This window comes from Phyllostomus discolor, chromosome 1 (assembly GCF_004126475.2).
Source record: "Phyllostomus discolor isolate MPI-MPIP mPhyDis1 chromosome 1, mPhyDis1.pri.v3, whole genome shotgun sequence".
NCBI classification, from domain to species: Eukaryota; Metazoa; Chordata; class Mammalia; order Chiroptera; family Phyllostomidae; genus Phyllostomus; species Phyllostomus discolor.
Window position 1 is genome coordinate 73679894 of NC_040903.2, and position 23832 is coordinate 73703725.

The 23832-nt window shown below is 45.2% G+C and overlaps 1 protein-coding gene across 1 annotated transcript; it reads left to right on the top strand.

Moving 5' to 3' along the window:
- Nucleotides 1-839: 839 nt before the first annotated feature.
- ECHDC3 (enoyl-CoA hydratase domain containing 3) lies at nt 840-20829 on the top strand. Its single transcript, XM_028508329.2, has 5 exons — nt 840-1219; nt 4331-4452; nt 6071-6168; nt 10633-10833; nt 17487-20829. The coding sequence occupies exons 1-5, from the start codon at nt 1050-1052 to the stop codon at nt 17796-17798; spliced, it is 903 nt and encodes a 300-aa protein (XP_028364130.1). The 5' UTR covers nt 840-1049; the 3' UTR covers nt 17799-20829.
- The last annotated feature ends 3003 nt before the right edge of the window (nt 20830-23832 follow it).

The window sequence follows — 23832 nt, forward strand, 5'->3', positions numbered from 1 at the left end:
GAGGACCAAGGCCATATCTTCTAAGTGTCCTGCAAATCACCAGACTTTCAGAATTTAACAAATACAGAAAGCAGTTAACTAACAACTGAAAATGAGAACATCCTCATCCTACTTAAGCCTTTAACTGCAGGATATGCCCTTTCTCATGGCAGCCACCTAGATCCTGAAAAGAGCCTATCATTCCCTCCCTGGAGCATTTGAAAAACCCGAGATAAATGTAGACCCCAGGGCTTCTTGGAAGGAGGATATAAAGCATTCAGAAGTCAATGTCTGAGAGGGAAACCCCTCGTGTCCTGAGCTGTGATCATCTTCTAGGTCTGGGCAGTTTCCTGTGGGTGAGGTGAAGCAACAAAGAGGAGTCCAGAAGTCACACCACTCACTACCTGATGACATTCATTTTTCTAACCTAGGATAACTTACCACATTCTTGGTGTTGGTGCAAAAGAAACAAACCAACCCGCTCCTCGCCTCTTTTTCACTCTTTTTTCAATTTTTTAAAATACTTTCATCACTGTTCAAGTACAGTTTTCCTTTTAACTCTTGATCTGACTATGCTAAGGCAAACAAACCGTGGAGAGCGCCTGCGGGTTTCCAGTCCTCGCCCTCTACCTAGGCTCCACCCCTCAGCCCCTCGGGGACCGGACGGAGCGCCAGTGGCCTGGGGTCAAGGTGAGGGCGGGATCTGGGGCCGTGCGGGGAGCGGGGTGGGCGGGGGGGAACGCCGTGGGGGGCAGGACAACTGGGGCAGGCAGGGTTGAGCGGGTTAGGGCCAAGCGTCTGTGGCGTCTGTGGCAGAGTTGGGGGTGGAGGAACGGGGGCGGGGCTCCAGGGTCCCGGGCCAGGTGGCGCGGTAGTGGGCCGGGCCGGGGGCAGGACTTCGGAGGACTCCGGGGGTTGGAGAGGCGGGGCGGCGGAGGAGGGATTCGGCCCGGAAGAGTCCCGTCGAGGAAGGGGACTGGGAACTCCAGCCGGTTCTGCTCGCGGAGGAAGCTCAGCAGCCGGACTCTACCTGCGCTCCTCTGAGCGGTCAGAACGCGTCTCTCGCCGCTATGGCCGCCGTCGCGGGCTTCCGGGCCTTCGGGTCAAAGGTACCCATCTGGCTCCGGCGAGGCCTGTGTGCTCCGCTCGCCGCAGGCTTCTGCAGCAAGGGACTGCCCGGGGCCGGTCAGTCGGATCCTGGGCAGCGACCCACCAGCGTGCAGCAGCGAGACGGCATCAGGTCAGCGGCCGGGCCGCGGGCGCCCTGGCCCTCCGGAAGCGGCCTGCGCCCCCAGGCGTGTGGGGCTGTTCCCGGGTGGGGTGGACTGGCGAGGACACGAGGAGAGAGTTGGGCAGAGTGGAGGCCAGACGCCGCACCCTGTCACCCCGCGCGGAGTCCAACCAGAGCTCTGTTAGTGGTCAGCGCCCCGCCGCGTTGTCCCCCCCCCCCCCCCCCCCCCCCCGCCCCATCCGGTCGTCTGTCACTGCAGTCTGGCCCGCGGGGTAGTCCTGCCGAGAATAGTGGATATAGTGCTTAAAGAGGTCACTCGCTTGGGCGCAGTCGCGTTTGGGACCCTGCAAGACTCACACCTGAGGATTTCAAGTGGGACTGCCCCACATCCCCCCCAAACTCTTAGTGCAACCGAGCCGAGTTGTCATTGGACTCTCAGACTCAGTGTGGGCAGCTTTGCTGCTGTGGCCTTTGAGACACCCCTTTACTAGAGGGTTCTGTGCCTCACGAACCTGATCTGGCTCCAAAGCTATGTTAGGCCCAGCAGAGCTGCGCCTTGGCCCTCACCCAGAAGTGCTGGGAAAATAAATAGGACGAAGGACACGTCGTACTAAGCACTGCCCTTTGGCTCAACGACCCAAAAACCCTTAAAACCATACCTGTGTGCACAATGGAAACTGGACAATATAGCGAAGGTTGAAGGGCCCCAAGCCCCATCCAGGCCTCATCCTGACTTTTGCTTCCCCAGTCAGGAGCCCAACGGAAGGCCCATGTAGCATGCTAAGTATTTAAAAGTTACAAATCAAAATAACACTAAACATGTTTTCTTCTCCTGCCCTGACAAATAGGCCTTCATAAAACCTCAGAGGCCGTGTTTGAATTTACAACCCTCAGGCTCCTAGCAGTCCTCCCGTGGAGAGCCAGCCACTGGTCTAGTTTCGTGGGTTTTTTTTTTTCTTCCCAGCCTCTCTGCTCACCCCCTCTTACCTCTTCACCTCTCCTTTCTTCCAGGGGCTTGGGTCATAGGTCTGCAGATACCCCATCCACATGCCCATGTTCTGCCTTCTCACCCATATAAACAACTCATTTTGGTCACCCTGGGGCCTAGGGATGCCCACTGCACAGCCAGGGAACTCCAGGGTTTCAGGTAACTGCAGCAGGGTTTGGAGGGAGGAGGTGATCCCACGTGAGTACATCCCATTATCCTAGTGGTCCCCTGCACACTTGGATGGGCACAGCTGGAAGAGGGCAAATCTGGGTCCATCTGCTCAGAAGCCTGACTTGTGGCATGGCAGCCATATGACAAAAGGAGGCCTGGTGGAGTTCTCCAGAGTTAAACATGAATCAGAAAGAGTGACAGGTGATTAGAACAACCTATCATCAATTCTGGGACTCATTTAGTAGGAAGAGAGCCCCCAAATCCAACAACTCAGTCAAGCTTTGAGTGTCCTATTTCAAGGCTGTTCCTCTCAGCAGCACCACTGTCATGTGGGGAGGGCCAGCTCTGAATTGGGTGCTGCTCTAGGCACAAGAGGGAGCTCTGAAAATGACTGGCATTTAGGGGTTAGCAGAAGGCTAGGAGCCTATGGAAGTAGAGAAGGACCAAAAAGCCTGTAGAGGAGGAGTTAGTTTCTAGAAGGAGAACATAATCCAAATGGCCACTGGATTTGGTTCAGACAACTAGGAGCTGCTAGGTGAGAATAGTTTTACTGGAATGGCAGGAACAGGAGCCTGGTTATACTGGGGTGAATCGTGAACTCAGCAACTTCAAGCACTCTGACAGGGTATGTTGCACACAAGCCGAAGGATTAATGGGATGCACATGAACAGACACTGCCATGCAGCTCGGGCATTTGGGGACTGGCATCATTTTACATAATCTTGCCTGGGGCCTTAGAATTTAATTTAAACATATGTCATGGGTAGGATGGCAGCTTTTTAAGTCTGCTACAGCAAGCACACTCATTATTTTACTTGAAGGTTTATCAGCAGTTCTCTTGCCACTATCTCCCCCGCTACCCCCTTGCCCAATATAGGTTTCAAAGTCTATCAGCATATCAGCTGCAAGTCATTTTTGTACTTAGGAGACAGTATGTATATGAGAAATGATGATGAATATCACAGCCACCTAAACGTGGCAGCAAAGCGGAAATGATATTCCCAAGAAAATGGTATTGCACTGAAATTCAGTCGTCAAAGTGATTTTCCAGTGGCAGAGGAGGCTATTTATGGAGACTCCATGCCGACACGTAGCGGTAGGAATATCAGATTTGGAAAAGAATAAGGAAGGCAGAAAACATGGATGGAGGCTGATGGGAAACACCTAAAATATGTAACAATCTGGTTACTGTCACTGCTTGTTCCATATAACAGCAAAAATAAGACTTTCCTATGTATAGGTGGTAAGAAGACAATACATGTTATTGTAATCAGCATACTTAAAATAGCAAGCAGGCCTTTGCATACTAGGTTCTAGTGAGATGACATGTCCAAAAGAGCCCTGTTGCTGTGCAGTTCTGTCCTTTTGTTCTTTGCCTATCATTCCATTCTCGGACAGCATGAATCATTTACAGAATTGCAGGTTGCCACCATAAGAGATGGAAAAATGTTGTCATATATGTGTATGGGCAGCTGCACTGTGGCCATCCTGGGGTAGGTGGGTGGGAGTAGATCAGGGGCAGATTTTATTCTTGGCTCTTCTAATATTTTTTCTGAAGGACAATGAAGAGAAGGACAGGTGGCACTGTGTGTCAGATTCCTCTGGCTCCTGCCACTGTCTTACAAACTGCAGCCTCTCAGTGTGCGTGGCAATGATTTTGGAACGACTCTGACTTGCCCTTTCAGTGGAAGTGGCAATAATGTTTCTGACAGCAAACCTGGAGAAAAAGAGAAACAAATGAAGGGAAGAGGGAGAAAACCCAGCCTGCATTTCATGAAGTGTCCTTGTTTTGACTTAGCTGTAACTCCAGAGAGTTGACAGACCGTCTCAGTTGCCTCTAAGCACCAGCAGTTCTCTTTTCTAGTATTTTAAAAATAGCTCCAAGATTAGAAAGGAATTGCAGGGGTCCTTGCTTGTTTTGATTGGTGTATGACCCAGTAATTATAAAATGTTCTTCGTAGGAACATTGTCTTGAGCAATCCAAAGAGGAGAAACGCGCTGTCACTGGCAATGCTGAAATCGCTCCGAAGCGACATTCTTCATGAAGCTGAAAGCAAAGATCTGAAAGTCATTATCATTTCAGGTACTTATCTGATCTCCATCCTCAGGGTTCTGCAGTACCCAGAAGACTTTTCTCAAAATTCGTTGGTTAACTGGGGCACTCCCTCACTTAACAGGAAAATTGTTTGGAAACTCCTTTACAAGAACATTAATTATTTAAAAAAATCTTGAGGAGGGGGCATAAAGGGGACAAATGGTAATTGGGAAAAAAATGCAATAAAAAAGAAAGAAAATAACATTTTAAGCCCTATAAAAGTTTACAAAGGCAGTGTTCACTTAAAATATGTTGTAGAGATTAAGTGGATTCTCACTGAATGTTGGTACATGTGGTATTACTCAGTTACGGCAAAACAGCCATGAGATCAAGTAACGGTAAATATGAGAGGACAATAAAAAGGTGAAACAACACAAAAAAAGAAAAAGGAAAATCTCTCGAGCAGTGGGGGCTATGAAACATTGCCGCACTTGGCTGTGCTGGTCTTCCTATCAAAATCAGATGATTTACTGACCATGGTCATTGGTTCCCTCATGGACCTGATTAGATGGGTTTAATCACTGATCTTTCAGGTAGCCTACCGCATCAGCAGGGACCAGGCTGCTCAGGCAGTTGACTGGTTTGTCTTTTCTGCTCCTGCCAAACTTTCTGCCAATATCCATAATCTTCAGTGGTGCCAGGAAGGGTGCCCTAGCTGGCTCATTTCTTTCCTTGTTCTTTTCCAGTAAAATTTTTTACTGAACTATCTAGTGATGATAGTGATGTTACAAATAATATCAGTGTCAGCACCTTAAAGCATTCACAGAAAAATAAAATGGATGATGCTCTGTGATACACATTTTTTGTCGTAGAAGTTAAGGATCAGTATTTCTGGAGGCAGATATTCAGAATGTTACCTTCTTATCTGTGGTTAAAGGTAACACTTCAGCTGTTTTACATGGCAAATGGAAAAGAAACAGGACAGATATTATTCATCAGCCATGGGGATGCTACCTGTAAGCCACAAAGGCAGCTAACTTCTGAATGACACAATTTCCTCACCTGTTTAAAGGGAATAATATGGCTTATCAAAAGAGCCACAACTAAAGGAAAATATGAGAAAGTGTTATCAGCTCATCTGTGGAGTTACATTTTGCTGTTGTTAATGACAGAGCCCATGTAAAAAATAAAGGGGTTCTCTTCACACTCCGACCTTCCTGACTACAGTGCTGACTGTATGGATGGCCACTGGCTGCAGACTAAACAACAAGGATTCTGCCAAAGGTGTGGTGCATTCTGATGAACCTACATAAGTCAATACTCTCAGGCCAGACCAAGTCCAAAACCAACACGTGAGCCTGGAGGGACAACTCTGAAAGAAGCCCATTCACCCTGGCTGGTGAGCCCTCTCTGTGGTGTGATTGCACGTCTTGATTGGTTTCCACCACGGACCATTTAGACCATCACCTTGGATGTTATCTCAAAATACTGCCTGTAACTTTTCAAGTTGAATTATTTCTACCAAATTGGGCCATTAACTTTCTCTGCGTGTCCACAGCATCAATACAAGTGTTCATTAAAGTTATTCAATAAACAAATAAGTGACCTTCCCAGCTCTGCTGTTTACACCTTTTTATTTTCTTGTCTCATTTGGAAACATTTGCAGGTGAGGGGCCTGTATTTTCTTCGGGGCATGATTTAAAGGAGTTGACGGATGAACAAGGTCCAGAATATCACGCTGAAGTATTTCAGACCTGTTCTGAGGTAAGTCAGGAGGACAGTTGGCATTGCAAACCTGAAAATGATAATTGTACATTTTAAAAATTGAGTTAGGCTTCTAGTTTACAGGTAAGGTTTTATCTATGAAACCTAACCACTGTAGAACTACTGAAACCTCTGTGGTCATTGATGAATCCTTCATCCAAGCAACAATTTGGTCTTGATTTCTAAGAAATGACCATAGTTTGCTATTGATACTGCGATATGCCAAAGAGAGTGAAGTATATGCTGGATTGATAGGTGCAATTTCCAGCATCATGGGTATGTCTTGGTCTACGTATTTTAAGAGGCAAAGGGTGGAAATATCCATCTTTAGAGAGAAAGAACCTAAGATTATAACTTAAATAATTTTAAACTGAAATATCTCTGTTAATGGAAAAGAGAGAACATTCATAAATGGGATAAAAATAATGATTTTTAAAATTATTTCCAAGCCCTGGCTGGTGTGGCTCAGTGGACTGAGGACTGGCCTGTGAACTGACAGGTTGCCGGTTCTATTCCCAGTCAGGGCACATGCCTGGATTGTGGGCCAGGTCCCTGGTTGGGTGCGTGCAAGAAGTAACCGATGTTTCTCTCTCATATGGATGTTTCTCTCACTCTCTTCTTCCCTTCCCCTCTCTCTGCAAATAAATAAATAAAATCCTTTAAAAAGTAAAATAAAATTCAGACTTAAAAAATTATTTTCAAATGCTTCTTTCGACCAGCTTTTATAATACTACCTCCAAGTAGGAAAATTAACCTCTTCGTTTTCATTGCCGTCTATTTAACCATATTAAGAAGAGAAACTGCCAACAGCTATAGAGGAGGAAGAACAAAAAGTTGAGATTATTTATAAATGTATCATCTCAACCCCTGGATAGTTAAAAATTAAAAATAGACTCCAACTTCATGTAACACATTGATTGTTTCAGGAGTATTTATTGAGTACCTCCTATGTGTATGGTACTTGAAAGATATTAAGGAAAATAGAAGGAAAAAAGTTTACTACCAAACTGAAAATAGAAATCTAGTTGAGAAACAAGACATAGAAAACAGTTTCGTAACTTGACCCTAAGATAACTTAGCCTAATTTTCCATCTTTCTTAGACTTATTCACTCATTTGGTCATTTATGTTTCAACAAATAGATGACGAAACTTGCTATGTAGACAAGATAGAGGTGAGCAAGGGCGGGGGCAGGGACTGGAAGGTGATTAAGATACCTTCTTGACCATTGTTTGTCTTCCTTGCCATTTCCCAGAGACCCTTCTGGAGATCAGAGTATAGTCTTCTCACTTCATGGGGGGACAACAGGAAAAGTGAATGACTTGAGGCTTCACAGAGAGGAGAGAGCAGCCAGAGCTAAGACTTAGGTCTTTTGTTTCACATTAATGATTATTTAACAGTCTGCTCCTGTGTTTGCCAAGGCTTGGTGCTTTAAAAGTTATTTTCCTATTAATACCTAGTATGTTTGACCAAAATAGAAAATCATCAAAGATAACCTGTAGGCCTTCCATCCTGCCAAGAGGACCTGCTTTTATTACTCTGCTGGGGGATCTACATGAACTGGGATCTAAATGGGTTACCAAAGGGCCACGGAGAGGCAGAGCTGCTTCAGAGGATAAATGCCAGGTTTTTGTAGTAGCTTCCAATCCCTGGATGTTTCCGGCTCACTGAAAAAGACCCAGTGCCTAAACAAGGCCCAGCCCTGATGCAGTCACACAGGAGTGAAAATGCATTGATTTCTTTAACATTTTTGTTCTAAGAAAATCAAATTGTCTGAATAAATATGAGCACCATAAACTTATGCAAGATTTCAATTTCCAAGTGTAATCAACAGGCAGATTGGAACAGAATGAGCTAGATATTTCATGTCAGGTTCATGCATGACAAAATTTGATTTCAGAAAGGAAGATAGTGCTGAATTAGCTTAGTATCTAAAATCTGTAACAGATTTGTTATAGACCACAAGTACAGCATGATAGTTAATTATTAAAAATCAGGAATAGGACAAATTGAGAATGAGAATAAATACTCGATTATGGAAGAGTGATAGTAACCTTTGTGATCTGATGCTGCAGCTTTCACTAGACACCAGCCCTTGTCTGTCTGCTTTTATCCTGTGAAGTTTGACAATGGAAACCACAGCCTAGAAGGAGATTCTTCTCTTTCTCCTCACATCCCACCACAGAAATGACAATGGGTAGGACGTCTGGCTTTTGGATATATAATATGGAACCCTCAGCATTGCTGTTCAATGAGGCTAGGGCAGAGTTAAATTTATATCCATTTTGGAGTAGGCTGGACCCCCAAAGAGTACTTCATTCAGAAGGTAAAAGAGAAGGAATAATCAATTCTTGACTATTAAGGGATCAGTTATGTAGCCACTTTATTCTCTGAATTGCTCTCTAACTTTACTTTTAAAATTTTCTAATTATAAAAGTAATAAATGCTTATAGAAAATTCTGGAAACCTAGAAAAATAAATGAAAAAAAAATTACTGATACCATACCATAATCATACCACCAGAGAAAACTATAATTAACAAAAACATTCACTACATTTCTTTTTAACCATTTTTCTACATGTACCTATTTCTCTGATAATCACACATAGATATGATAACATTGTGTAATTGTATAATATTGAATGCTTACTATGTTCCAGGTAATATTGTGAGTACTGTAGACATATTAATTTATGTAATTCTCCAGTTGTTAAAGTTGGTACTATTATTATACCCATTTTACAGATGTGAAGACTGAGGATTAGGCAGTGAGTGAGTGATAGAGTAGGCATCAAACCCCAGCAGCCTGGCTCCATACCACTACATAGGCCCAGACTATCATGCTGATATTTCTCTTGGAAAATTTAATTTTAATGAGAATACAGCATTCTGTGAAATAAATATAGTCTGACTAATACAGCCACTTTTTTATTTCTATATGTTTATATTATTTATTGTTCTTATTATTATACAGTGATGATTTGGTGAACATCTTTGTCCAGGTAGATTTTTACACCTTCAGATTATCACTTGTTAGTACAATTTTTAGATTACAGATATGAATATTTTTAATATTGTTGATATATACTGGATTACCTAAGTACTTTGCCACCAGGAAGTTTGAAGACAAACTGTTCAACTCTGATCACAGTCAGCTACTTTTCATAAGTAAAGTTCATTGAGTGACAGGTCACACCCAGAGCTAAAACAAAATTTTGTCTTTCTTTGCGGTTCTTGTGTGTCCTTCTCCTTGTCACAGTAGCTCACTGTGAATGAGCTCTGTCACTGACCATCCCCGTTCTCACTAGAGTATGTGAACCCCACAACCCATGAACAGTTTGGGGTGTAGGTACATACAAGTGCATTCTTCTATGAAGAGGGTCACTAGCACTTAGATTCTCAGAGGTGACCCCCCAAAAGTCAAGAGCCTCCACTATAGAATATAATGGGATATCCTTATATATATCATTGGTTTTGTTATAATAAAGCTGACAGTTATCAAACGCTTATAAGGACGGAGGTAAATTTCTTGGGCAAAATCAATGGAGGTCGTTTTTTTTGGAGTTGCCATCAGGGAAAACATACCCCGAGGAAGCTCCTCTCTGCCTCTCCTCCTACCCTGCCAGGGTTCAAAGAACAACCATTTATAAATTGAAGTTACCATAGCAACACAATCTGTGTAGAGTGTCATGAAGAAATGGAGAAATAAACCAAATTATTCCATAAGCTGCAAAAATAAAGCTCTGGAGACTTGGGAGGGGCAGGGGTATCACGTGAGCAAATTTGTGGCTGTCCTGTCTGTGCCAATGGTACTGTTTCAGGAAGTTTGTTCATTTTGATGACAGCAGGGTGTTCCCCACCATTTTAATAGAATTGAGAGATATTATGGTGGTAATTTGAGGAGTGATTACTAAAGAAACTGCCTTCCAGTCCCTTTTCCATTTTAATTTTTCAAGGGAGTTAAAAATACCAGTTTCAGACTTCTACCACTAGACCTCCACACAGGCTCAGTGGCCACAGACGCACTGTTCCCAGGGACAAAGTCATCTGTGTACCCTGGTGGGGGCGCTCCGGAAGCAGTTGGAGAGGAGGGGACTGTAACCTAGAAAAGGCCAGGGCTGAGAGTCCAACAGATACAGGTTCAGACCCCACAGCACCACTTGCAGATCTTGGATCTTGTCACCTTAGGCTGGCTCCTTCCGCTCTGAGCCTGTGTCCTGGTTGTAACACAGTGTTCCTACCCCCTGGGGTTCTCAGGAATTAAATGGTACAATCTGATTCACAGTCAGTATTCAGTGCAAGTTAGTTCTGTTTGTGCCTTCTTTTGTCCTTAAAAAAAAAAAAAGAATCTGATACACTAATGGATATGAAAAGGCTCTGAAAACAAGAAAGACATATGAAATAAACTTTAATGTTGTACCTCCCTCTTGCATGGTTGTGAACTGAGTGTGTTTGCCCTTCCAGGTCATGATGCTGATCCAGAATCACCCCGTCCCCGTGATTGCCATGGTGAATGGCTTGGCCACTGCTGCTGGGTGTCAGCTGGTTGCCAGCTGTGACATTGCTGTAGCCAGTGACAAATCCTCATTTGCCACTCCTGGTGTGAACATCGGGCTCTTCTGCTCCACCCCTGGCGTGGCCTTGGCAAGAGCAATGCCAAGAAAGGTAATTTGACCCCCTGCAGTCCCCCTATCCAGTTGTAACCCTCCAGTGTATGTGAGGGTTAGCTCCAGAATTCACTTGTTAAAGTAGCATTTGAATCAGGATGTTCTGCACTAAGCACAGCTGGCTGGGTGTGCCACAGTGTCCCTCCTAACGTCTTGCGTGGGGGATGGAGTATGCAGCTTCTCACAAAGTGCTTCACTTTGTGAATTGTGCATTTCACTCTTGCCTGCCCCTCAGTATGGGCTAGTTAGGTTTTTGGATTTTTTTGTTTGTTTTCATAAAGGCACACATTTTTTTGTAATCTTATTTGAAATGCAGCTGAGACTCAGTTTTGTTGCCCTGAAACATTGCCCATGAGCTGTACTAGCATGGTGACACATGCCAGTAGTAGGAAGCCAGGATGCAAGTGTTGCTGGCATATTGTGTGCTGACAATCTGTCTTGTTCTACAAAGGACAAAAAGTCGCTGCCGTACTGAGTGTGTCAGCTCTGTGGTGGTTGTATTTCAGGAGCATGAACAGCCTGTGCCTTGTGTGTTAAAGCTGCTCCAGGAGCCACATTGTAAAAGTTGTTTTGTCATAGCTAACCAATGTGAAATCTATTTCATTACAAAGCTTTCCCCCCTTCCTATAACATCAAAAGTAATATTTACCAAACTTAAGTAGAAACCAGTGGGTTCCTTGTTCTAGAAAAAGTACATACTCCTTCTCAATTGGAAATCTGTTTAAAAAATGGGGTGGGGGAGTGTTGTATACCATAGCAAGTAGGGAACTAAATTGCTTTCTAGAATATCCACGTTAGCATCTGCTACAAAAATTAGCAGTTGCTCACATGCCTGAGGCACAAAAGAAATGAGACTCAAGGGAAATCAAGCCACAGGACCAAGACATTTAGAGAAGCACTCCATTCTTTCATGGTGCTTCCTCATTAGTTTTCACAGAGGTGTGTGTTTTGAGGACATTCTGAATGCATATGCCTACAAGCGCACACACATGAAAACTGGCTGAATGTGGGCTCTACGACTGCAGGTAGTGGCCTGTCAAACGGAGCTTGCTGAAACATCCTCGGTCCAAGGGGTGTTTTGATCCCTCCAGGATGCACATTTACCTTAAATGTGTGTGTGTGTGTATATGTGTATATATGTATATATGTATATAATGTACACACGTGTGTATATAAAGTCCCTACCTTGTGCCAGTACATTAAAACGCATTCATTACAAACATATGGTCAGAGCTTATTAGTAAACTATCTTATAATTGTGCAAATCATATCATGAGGCCTTGTGCATAGTAAAAGGCAGTTGCCTGCTTAGCCTATCTGCATGCAGCTGTTCAACACCCAACATTCTGGAAGGTTCCATGTTAAGGCATTTGAAACTTTTAATTAAGTCATGATTGTCTTGCCCTGGCTGGTGTAGCTCAGTTGGAGCCTTGTCCCATAAACTGAAGGGTCATGGGTTCAATTCCTGGTCAGGGTACATGCCTAGGTTTCGGGTTCAGTCCCCAGTCCAGGTGTGTACAGGAGGCAACCCACTGGTGTTTCTCTCTCATCCACGTTTCTCTCTCTGTCTCCCCCGTCATCTCTGTCTAGAATCAGTGGATGTATCTTTGGCCGAGGATTAAAGGAATAATCATTATATGTACAAAATACATATATAGTATATATAAATCATGATTGTCCTACTGACAGGATAAGAATCCAGTCTCAAAACAAACTTTAAAAATCAAGGCTTATAATTGACTCCTAAAAATTTAAACATTATATCACATTATATCAAATTTTATTTTTTTAATTTATTTTTAGAGAGGGTAAGGGAGAGAGAAAGAAAGGGAGAAAAACATCAATGTGGAGCCCATTACCTTTCAGTTCACAGGCCGGCTCTCAATCCACTGAGCCACACCAGCCAGGGCACATATTTTCAAATTTTAAGGTAGTTTTTGAGAAGAAAGAGAGGGAAAACATGACAAAACCAGGATGTAAGTTCCCAGGAATCCCAATTGTTCTCAGAAACACATTGCATAATTGTCCAGCATGGGAGATTAAAGCGTAGAATGTTGTAAGACCAAAGCAACTTTTTCTTCCCACAGAAAGTTCTGGCAGTGCCAGGCCCACTCCGAATCTCCCATATCGTCCCACGTGGGTCCCTGATCTGTGCTCCTCCTGTTCTGATCCCCAGAGGCCTTTGAATCACTAGAGTCAGTTGTAGCATTTTTGTTTGGAAGTCTCCAGGGTTTTTTCCTAGCCAGCTGTCTAAAAGTGGTTCAGCATTGTAATACAGTGGTCCCCAACCTTTTTTGGCATCAGGGACTGGTTTCATGGAAGACAATTTTTCTACAGAGCGGGGCAGGGCTGGGGGATGGTTCCAGGATGATGCAAGCCTTTTACATTCAAGCTCACCTCCTGATCAGTGTGGTGCCTAACAGGCCACAGACTGGTACAGGAGTTTGGGGACCCCTGTATAGAAGTCCTTGCATGTAGGGCTCATTAATGTTGGCCTATTTGGATGCATGGAGCAGAGAGATGGTTTCAGGTCAATACTAATGAGCTGAACTTGCAGTACTCATCAAGGGAATTTAGAGGGATGAAAGGCCTGTTGGCACCTAAGGCCCTTACCAAGTTTCTGGACTGCAGATCTCACTTGGGACTTACCCTTTAGGAGGGAAACTGGGGGGGGATTCACAAAAATCTTAAGCCTGAATGAAGCACACCTACCTGTCATAATTGCATGATTCTCCCACAGGAACACACTATACACAGGCCTGTTGACTGTGTGCAGGTGTTGGGCACACGTCCCCATGCACATCCACAGGGAAGCAAGCAGGTGCTTTTGTAAACTGGCCTAATTGGGGAAGTTGAGCCCTTTTGCTGCAGGCTAAGGCCACATGTGTGGTCACCAGCATCCTCTGCTGGTCACCATGGGAAATTGCTCAGCTGTGCCACAGACAGAGGGCTGCATGGGAGCAGAAACAATGACATAGACCTCTTGTGTTCAAGCCAGACTGAGCCTGAGCGTGAATAACATTCCACGTTTGTAAAGTGTTCCTCTCCTCTGGTGTGAGTTAAATAATTCATCTTCATTGCACCATGTAAACAACCTACCGGGTGCAGCAGCTCCCTGCCCCTATCAGAGGTGGCTTTCTTCAGGAACGAGCCAATGCCCCAAACTGTTGGCATCATAGGACAGTGCACGAAAGGTCCAGACCCTCTCATCCCAAATCACTCACTGCTGTAGGAACACACGCTTCCACCCATTTACCCACAATAATGTGTGCATTTGTGGAATGTGATTTCTCAATTTAATTAGAACAGAGTAGAACTTTGAAGCTGGAAAGAGTGTTAAGGCATTGTTGCTCAGCTGGTGTGCAGTTCACCATAGAGCCTGGAGAAATGCAGGGTCTCAGCCCCATGAATGCACCAAAGTCTGCCCTCACAGTCATTTGTGGAACCATCAGAGTTGAGCCATGTGGACTCAGCACCTTGAGAACAAGTAGCTCAACGCCCTAACTTCCTGCTCAGGTTTCCCAGCTAATTGCATTAGCCCCGTGATCCATCAGCCTCATTGTTCTCTGAGTCCTCTAGCATCCCAGCCCCTAATACTGGCACACCACTGCCACCAAATGGTTCTTGTCATAGGCAGGACTGGAGGGGACCTGGAAGGCTCCTCTGCTTTAAATAATCAGCCCCTTTCAGGGGCCACAATCCATAAAACACAAATTTACAGGTGGAACAAGCATGTGAATCATAGCCACTGCACTTATTACGTGCGTACTGAGTGCCCAGCACCGCAGTATAAGCAATACATATATTTTCTCTAATCTTCACAATTCTGCCAGAGGATGGTAGTCTCACTCTTGTTTTTCAGATAAGGAAACAGACTCAGAGTGGGGTAAATCATTCCCTTAAGGTCTGTGGTTAGCAAGTGGCCTCAGGGACATCCAGACACAAGTTCCACTACCTAGGGAGTGAGCCTTGGCATTAAAAACCCAGTCCTTTTTGTGGTTTTTAATGCAAATAGCAGGAAGAGGAAGTGTTAAATCATCAGCTTGTTAAGGGGACCCAAGAAGCGTCCCCTAAAAGCCAATAAGAGTTGGTTTAGGAAATAGAAGATATTTTCTTCTCTCACACCTGAAGTTTCAGGATCCCATTACATAGAAACTTAAATAGCAAGTAAAAGTTGTGCTGATGAGCTATAAAATCAGCAGGCTTTCTTTTTCTTAGGGAATGCCATTCCATTACCTTATCTGCCTGGGTGAAGTCCCCATAAATCAGCATTGTGCTAAACAGTATCACCCCACTAGGTGGGTGAGGAAACTGAGGCCTAGAGAGAAGCATAAACTAGGTGGGGGGACTTAGAAAGCTGAAGGTAGGCCAGGAACTCAGTCCAGGCCTGACCCTGCTCCAGTCCAAATTTCTTTCATGAGCAGCTTTAATACCATTAGGACCTCTTTGGTCTTCTGGACAGAAGGGAGAGGTGCCAGGATAGCAGAAGCATAATCTAGTCTCATGATTTAAAAAGCCATCTAAATCAGTGATTCTAAACTGGGAGCAATATTGGCCCCAGGGACATTTGGCAATGCCTGCCACCATTTCTGATCATCACAAGTTGGGGGTGGGGAATGGCACCCAGTAGATAGAGGCCAGGGATGCTACCACATACAGAACGTTATTCAAAAAACAACCCACACAACATTATCTGGTCCAAAATATACAATGGCACTGATACTGAGAAACCAGGATCTAAATGCTCTCTCAGCTACAGTTTCAGGGGCCCTCTACATAGAAATGTAAACAGTAATTAATGGTTGTGATGATGCACTACATCGTATATATAGTTAAAGCTATTCCCATTATCTCTCACTGCATACCCCCCACTGCCATTGGCTCAAAACAACAGTAATTTGTTCAGCCCACATGCTGTAATTTGGACAGGGCTCCGGGCTTGGTGAGGAAAGCTGATCTCTGCTCCACAATGCCTGTGACCTCAGCTGGGAAGACCTCTAAATTGGGGGAGTGACAGCTGAGGGCAGTCAGGCTTGTTCGCTCATTATTCTCTGCAGGGAACTCAGATGGGACACTTAGCGCAGCCTCTTGGTGTGGTGTGGGCCTCCTCAGAGCGAGGCAACTGGTTCTCAGGCTGAGCTGACAAGGGAAAGAGCCACATGGAAGCAGTTATTAACTCTTCTTTTTTCAATCCTCAGCCAAGGATATGTTTATTGATTTTAGAAAGAGAGGAAGGATGATGGGAAGGGAGAAAGAAAGAGAGAAGAAACATCGATGTGAGAGGGAAACATGGATAGGTTGCCTCCTGTCTGCATCTCAGCCTAGGGATGGAACCCGCAACCTAGGCATGTGCCCTAATGAAGAATCAAACCCCCAGCCTTTAGGTGTGCAGGACGACGCTCCAACCAACTGAGCCACCCTGCTGGGGCAAGCAGTATCACCTTTTGACCTAGCCTCCAAAGAACTACAGTGTCACTTCTTTCCACTGTGCTTGCCTTCATGCAGTCATTCATCAAATCATTCATCGGTAAATATTTAGTAGGTTGCCTGCTATATGCAAGGCACTCCTCTTGTGCTGGAGATACAGAAATGAACAGAAGAATAAAAAGAAAAATCTCTGGCCTAGTTGGGTTTGCCTGCCAGAATGGAGATAATACAATAAACAAATAAACGTGTAAAGTATATAGTTAAATGATAAAAGTACAAAAGACTAAAATACAGTCAGAAAGGGGGGTACTGCTGAGGTTGGATTTGCAGTTGTAACAGGGTGGCCATGGAGGACCACATTGATGACATGACGTGTGAGCAGAGACCTGGAGGAGATGAGGGAACACGCCATGAATGAGGACATCTGGGGACAGAGCACTGCAGGCCAGGGAATGGCAAGTACAGGGACTGAGGTGACCGCACACTTGGCGTGTTCAAGGCACAGCAAAGATGGCAGCCACGCTGCAGGAGAGAGAGCTAGGGGAGAGGCCCTGTGTTTCTCATGTACCTGGAAAACCTTCTGTTAAATCATAAATCTGAATTTCAAGAAGCTGAGCTTTGTAGAATTACAGAATGGAAGCACAATATGTGGCCAGCAGTAGAGCCAAGGAAACTGGAGAAAGTGAGGACGGTGTACCCCACTTTCTGCAGGACTTGGAAACCTGTGGGGAGAGGACTGTGGAAAGAGGGCATCCTCTCCTTGTAAGTTAAAATCATGCTAGTCTGTTCCTGCAAGGCATTTCCTTTCACTCCTTCTCCTCCTTTGGGAGGTGAGGCTGCTCTTTCAAATCAGACTGAGGTGGTAGCTTCTCTGAACATGCCCATCCTTCTGGAAAGCAGCCATGGCACTGGTTTGTGGGAGGCATTTTTAGTTTTATCCCATCAGATGTGGCTGCTGGCCTGTGCTTGGCTCTTGAAAAAGAGGCAGCTCAAACCTCCTGCCTCTGCAGAGCTAGGAGCTCAGCTTTGGGGAAGGACCAGGGGACTCGGAGAGTCCTGCCCTCTCCTTGGTCCTGGAAAGATCATCTGTTCCTGATACCTGGGCCGAGGTTGTCAGGAAGTCAGGACACCAGATACCGCAGCAGAATGAAGTGAAGGTGGGACTTAGGTGGCAGTAGGTCAGAAGGAGTGTGCCTTAATAATTGCCCATGTTTCCTCCCCCAGGTCGCCTTAGAAATGCTTTTTACTGGGGACCCCATTTCTGCTCAGGAGGCCTTGCTCCATGGGCTGCTCAGCAGAGTGGTGCCGGAAGAGCAGCTGGAAGAAGAAACCATGAGAATTGCAAGAAAGATTGCCTCCTTGAGCCGTCCTGTGGTGTCTCTGGGCAAGGCCACCTTCTACAAGCAACTGCACCAGGACCTTAGAACAGCCTACCACCTCGCCTCCCAGACCATGGTGGACAGCGTGGCCCTGCAGGATGGGCAGGAGGGAATCAAGGCCTTCATCCAGAAGAGAAAGCCCGTCTGGTCACAGTGAGCTGGCCACATTAGAGGACCGAGGGCAAGTGAGCCCCATAAGCAGCACTCAGGACACCCCCTCCGCATCTGATCCCCAACCACTGTGGCCTTGTGACAGTAACGGAAGACAGACAGACTGCTTCTGTAACATCCGTAATGGTTTCACTGCATATTGTCTCTATGATTCCATGGGGAGAGGATGAAGCAGAGTCAAAGGAAGTGCTAATTTAAAGGTAGTGGGCACCTGTGATGGGCCAGCTACATAGAAAGCCTGGAATTTGATTCAGTTCTTCAAGGGACCTTAAGTGAGGGATCACCCTGACATGGGAGAAGGTGACGATAAAATGAGGTGTGAAAAAAGGATGTCAACACGCCTCTGTTATCAGAAATGTCCCCTAAAGTGGAGGTACTCCTGGTTGCCCTAGGCACGTGGACCATTTCAGATCTCCCTGAGGTATTCTATACACTGAACATCTTCTTGGTTCTATTGAAAAGTAATCATGCCATTGGCTTTGGAATAATCTTATGTGAGCTTAAAAGGTTAACTATTTAGAGAGACTGGTAATTTTATCTTCCTAACCAGACTGTAAGCTATCTGAGGGGAAAAAATCAACTAATTCTTATTTTTGTATGCCCATACTATGGACGTACAATAGGTGCCTGATGTTTCTGTAGTGAATATCCTAGCCATCGGGGCTACTGTGATACTGGGACCCTGGGCTAATCCTGAGAATAAAAACATCAAGAGAAGTGGGAAGGATGCAGAACATACATCTGACCCACTAAAAGTCACCTGCTCCAGACACACTTCCAAGCTCTGCTCAGCTTCTAGTGAGAATCCACAGCAGCATCAGGAATAGAGTCCCCCAGCTGAGCAAGAGCTTGGATTAGGACCTAAATATATTCCTTTCTGGCTTCTGGTTCATTATGGCCCATGAGATGTTCTAATTTCTTGTCCTCAAGCTTGTCCAATTTATCTTAGCTAAGAGTAGAATGTGGCCCTGAACGTGGTTAGTACTTCAGCCAAGACGAGAATGGTGTGGCTCTAACCAGTGGTTCTCACTCAGGGCAGGCATTTCTTGGTATGGACGTCCCCTCGTGTTTTCACGGCTTCCACAAAGATTGGCATTCTTTTTTCTTTGCCAGTTTAGAAAGGTAAAAACTTATGTTTTCTTGGAAAGGAAGAGTTTGTTCTAAGAGTGCCCCTCCTGAGCAGGAAGATCATTAGAGCTACCACCTGCCAGACACCTGGCACATGCTACACTCTCCTACAGTCCTCACCACCACCCAGTGGAGCAGGACCCACAACAACCTCCGCCTCACACTTGAGTAGTTAGTTGAGGCCCGCTGTGTCCCAGCTGACACTGGACAGAGTGAAGGTCCCAAACTCAACCTGCCTCATACAGCATGGGTACGCTTTCTCCTGGCCATGCTGCCTCTCGGGGAGGCTGGCCCCAAGGAATGACTTTGCTGCCCCAGGCCAGCCCTCCAACTGAAACAACAGACCAGGTCCTCCTTGCTCCAGAACTGGGCCAGTGCTCGAAGGACTTCAGATTCCAATTCTTGGCAGACCACTAATGGAGTTTTTACTCCAAAGCTAATAACAAGCTGGCTGCAACTCTAAACTACGTCACGAAGGATGGAACTGTCATGGTTGGCTCCAAACAGTGCTGTCAGTGGGGCCCCCCGTGCCCTCTCTCCAGGTGACTGGTCTTGGCAGTCACCGTTTGGCAGTCACCACGTCATACAGTGTAGAGAAGGTGTTATAAACTCTCTGGGCTTTCGAGGTAGTAACAAAGCTTTCTCACACATTTGGCAAATGAAAAGCAAAAGTTAACTCTCCCCTGTCTGTGTGAGCTACACAATACCCTCAAACCATGCAATCCTGGGGCCTGCAACCCACTCTCTGATGTCATATGATTCATCCTAAGGCTAATATAAATTTGGGGTTAATTTGTATCTGCTTCCTTCCACTGGGACATAGAGAAAATGTTCTCATAACCATGTGATGACTGCCTTCAGAAAGTCTAGTAGATCTGTCTTTCCCTGCACTATTTTACTTCTCAGGGAGCTGTGCTGAGCTCAGCCCAGCAGTGCAGGGGCTAGAAAGTCAGTGCAATGGGTGTTCACTCCTGCTCACCCGGGAAAGGCACCATTGTGAAGGCTGGCTTGAGCCCTGGAGAATATAAACAAAAGGAGTGAACGACTGATTAACTTTACACCAGAGAACTTGGTGATCTAATGAGCCTGAGCTCCTGTCAGTCAGCTTTATGCCGTCTCTCTTCCTGTCCCCCTGCTATTCAGGAAGTTCAGAGAAGTTAAAGCATTTGCCAGGGTGGAGCCAGCATGTGGGCTTGGACAGGTATTGTTCTGAAGCCTGTGCTCCTGCCTGCCACACTGTATTCCTCCCAGTTTAGTGAGATTACTGTTCCAGCCTGGAGAGGAAGGCTACCAGTGTGCTCAATGGAAGCCAGTCAGAAATGGCACAGCCAAGGCAACACAGGTTTTCTTACCAAAGAGGATTCGGGAAAAGCACAAATTTGAACACAAAGAGCACTGAGTCCCAGGTTTGCCATCAGCGAGGTGTGTAGGAGATGTAGTAGGTGATGTAGCCTCTTTCAGCCCTCAGTTTCCCAGTCATAAAAATGACACCACTGGATACTTTTCCTCTCAGTTTTGACATTCTGGGTTCTATAATATTGGGTTTGGAAACTCACTGTGAACTTGAAACAAGAAGCTTTTGTTCAAAGAAAATGCTCTTTGGTGAATGGAGAACACAGGCATGTTTTTTTTGCATTGAAAACACCTGATTTGAAAACAAGAAATCCATCACAGAGGTTTTCAGGACACGCCAGCACCCTGATGTCATGGCTAGGAAAACCCTACACCAGGCAGATCTCTGTCCAGTCTGGCAGCTACCCTTACTTTTGTCTAGGTGCTTAACTCAGCCAGCCCGCCCTCCTCTGAAAACCCACTGCACTAAAAGCAGCATTTCCACGTGTGGCTTGTGGGTGATCTGGACTGGCCAAGCATGGATTCCTGAGCTCCTCGCCAGACCTCTGAATCACACATTCTGGTTATTAGTACTCAAAAATATGCATTTAAAGAAGATTTCCAAGTGATTCTGCTGCACATTAAAATATGAGAACTACTGGCTCAGGGTGGGAGTGACAGATCTCTCCCCGGCGGTGTCTATATTGAAGCAGTGGGGCCATGAGATGAACGTGCCAGCTGTCGCCCCGTTGACCTTGACAGGACTGTGAGTGGACGCGAGCACTCCCGGGAGCCCCTTCAACTCTTCCATGTGGGCAGGTTCCAGGGCCTGCCCCAGCCCTCTGTGTGCAGGCCTTTGGAAGCCCCACCTCCTAGCACGTCAGACATCAATCAGAATACACCCACATTCCATAGTAAATATAATTCTGTGTTAGGGAAGGAAAATGAGTGATTTGCTTTTAAACTTTAAAAATATCTCTTACTAATTAACAATGATTATTTCTGGGCATCATCAAGAAGGCAAGAATTAAATTCAAGGTTATTGAAGTTGATACGTTTGTTAATAAAGTGGTAAATTTCAGTCAGTCTTGCAAAGGATTTTCTTTCATATTTTGGAGCTCAAAACTTATTTTTCAGGTCCCAAATAGAGAACCATGAAAAGCTGCAGGATATCCAGGCTGTGCCTACAGTATCTCTTGAATGGAACAGCCCAGCCCCTGCCCGCTCCCAGTTAGGGGGTGGGCTGTCCCCCGCCCCCTTGGAGAGGAGGAGAAGAGGTAGGGGAATCAGGTGTCATAAGGTTTACATTCCTGGCATGCAGACTTCAGACTTCCTTACTGATTTTATATTGTTGTTTCCTTCAAATCTCTCTGTCCTGCCCAGGAATGTTTCACACAACCCACAAAACAATTTACAAGTAGTTTTTTACACATTTAAGAAATATTTTCATTTTGTGTTGCATGTTTTCAATATTTACCTTACCAAATTCTGTATGGAGAAGGTAATTCCCAGTTTTAGACATTTCTAAGAATTTAGAAGAAAAAAAAAGTATTGGTCAAAGTGGAATGTGATTTAGAACTTACCGATGCTTAGGTTTATGTAGTGACTGCTCCATGCCAGGCACTGGGTTAAGCATTTTGCAGTTATTAATACTTTAATTCTCACAAAAGCTCTGTGAGGTAAGCTTCATGAACCCCATTTACAGATGAGAAACAAAAACACAAAAATATGCCCTGGCTGGCATAGCTCAGTGGATTGAGCACGGGCTGCGAACCAAAGTATCGCAGGTTTGATTCCCAGTCAGGGTACATTCCTGGGTTGCAGGCCATGACCCCCAGCAACTACACATTGATGTTTCTCTCTCTCTCTCTGTCTCCCTCCCTTCCCTCTCTAATAAATAAAATCTTTAAAAAAAAGAAATTATTTTAAAAAACCCCACAAAGATATTAAATAACTTGCCTGTCTTCACACAGCTAATACAGAGCATGTTCTGCTCTGCTTTTTAACTTTCTGAAACTGATTTAGGAGCTGCAGTCTGAGAAGTCTGAATGCCTATGGCTGTCGTGCAGCCTGCCCTGGGGGGTGGGGTTTTGAGGCCAGCTGGTCTGGCTCTGCAGCATGATCTTGTGATTCTTCCCACACCTCCTGCTGCCCCTCTCACCTGCTTGTAGACAACTGCCACATTGCATCTCTTTGCAGATACTGTTCTGCTCTGCATGAAGCATGTTGAATTACTGTTTTTAATTCACAGTCCCCTGTATCATCCTCCCTGTCCCCCAACAAAAGTATGCATCTCTGCAGGACCACATCGATCCTCATCCCCTTTATAAATTCTCAGAGCCTAGAACCGCCCAGCACAGAGCAAACTTGTTTGGTCCAGGTCAGTGTGGCCAGGGCACATTCCCCATACAGGTTACCTAATACAGCCAGGTGGTTTTGGTTTGGTTTGGTTTTTCATTCTCAGGCCACATTTTCCAAATCAGTTTGGGAAAGTTAAATGGCTGAGCAGAACATCAATTAAATCAGCATTTCTTCATAGGTCCAGGGAAGTTGTAATCATCTCTTTGTAAATATAGGTCAATATTAGGAAGTCACGCCGCTCACTTGGATGAAATCAGACCCAGGGGGTCTGTAAAGCCCATTTTCTTTCTTTAAGGCACAGCAGGAACATGTTTTTGGTATCCAAATGATTGCCCTGCTGGTGGTAGCACATTCTTCACATGGATAAATGCAATATATGGTTGGTTAGCAAGGGGTGAAGGTATCTAATAGGTTTGTTCTTCACAGAATCCATTCAAGTGTTAAAATGCTTATTTGAACCTTAAACCAAAATTGTCTTGTTTGCTACTATGCTGGCACTATGGAATGGGTTTTTGTACAAGATGATTCCAACCCTCTGGGAACTTGGTCTACGTGATAAGTCATGACCACATTAAAATTCAAATACAAAATAGTTATCAGGGGACGAGACTCAGACAGCTGGGTTGCCTCTGAGCCCAACCCTTATGACTAGCTTTGTGCTGTGGGGCTAGTGTGTAACCTCTTTGAGCTTCTTCATGGTTATAGCAGGGATATCGGTAACACCTACCTCCTCTGTGGTGGGGGGATTAAACTGAACTGCACATGTGGGGCAGCGTTGCTGATGACCCACCTCCATTTCACCTGCAGCCGTGGTAGGCAGTTTCCACAGGTAAGAACTTCCCCACATTATGAATTGAATTGTGTTACCTCAAAATTCCTGTGTTGGAGCCCTAGCTTCCCTGCCCCACTGTGACTATATGTGGAGAAAGGGCCTCTAAAGAGGTAGTAAGATTAAATGAAGTCATAGGGACAAAACCCTAAGTAACACTGGAGTCCTTATAAGAAGAGGGAGAGACATTAAGGATGCAGGTGCACAGAGGAAAGGCCATAGGAGGACTCGGAGAGAAGGTGGCTGGCTGCAAGCTAAGGAGACTTCAGGAGAAACCAAACCTGCAACACCTTGATCTCAGACTTCCAGCCTCCAGAGCTGTGAGAAAATAGATGTCCGTTTCAGCCTCCCAGTCCATGGTATTTTGTTA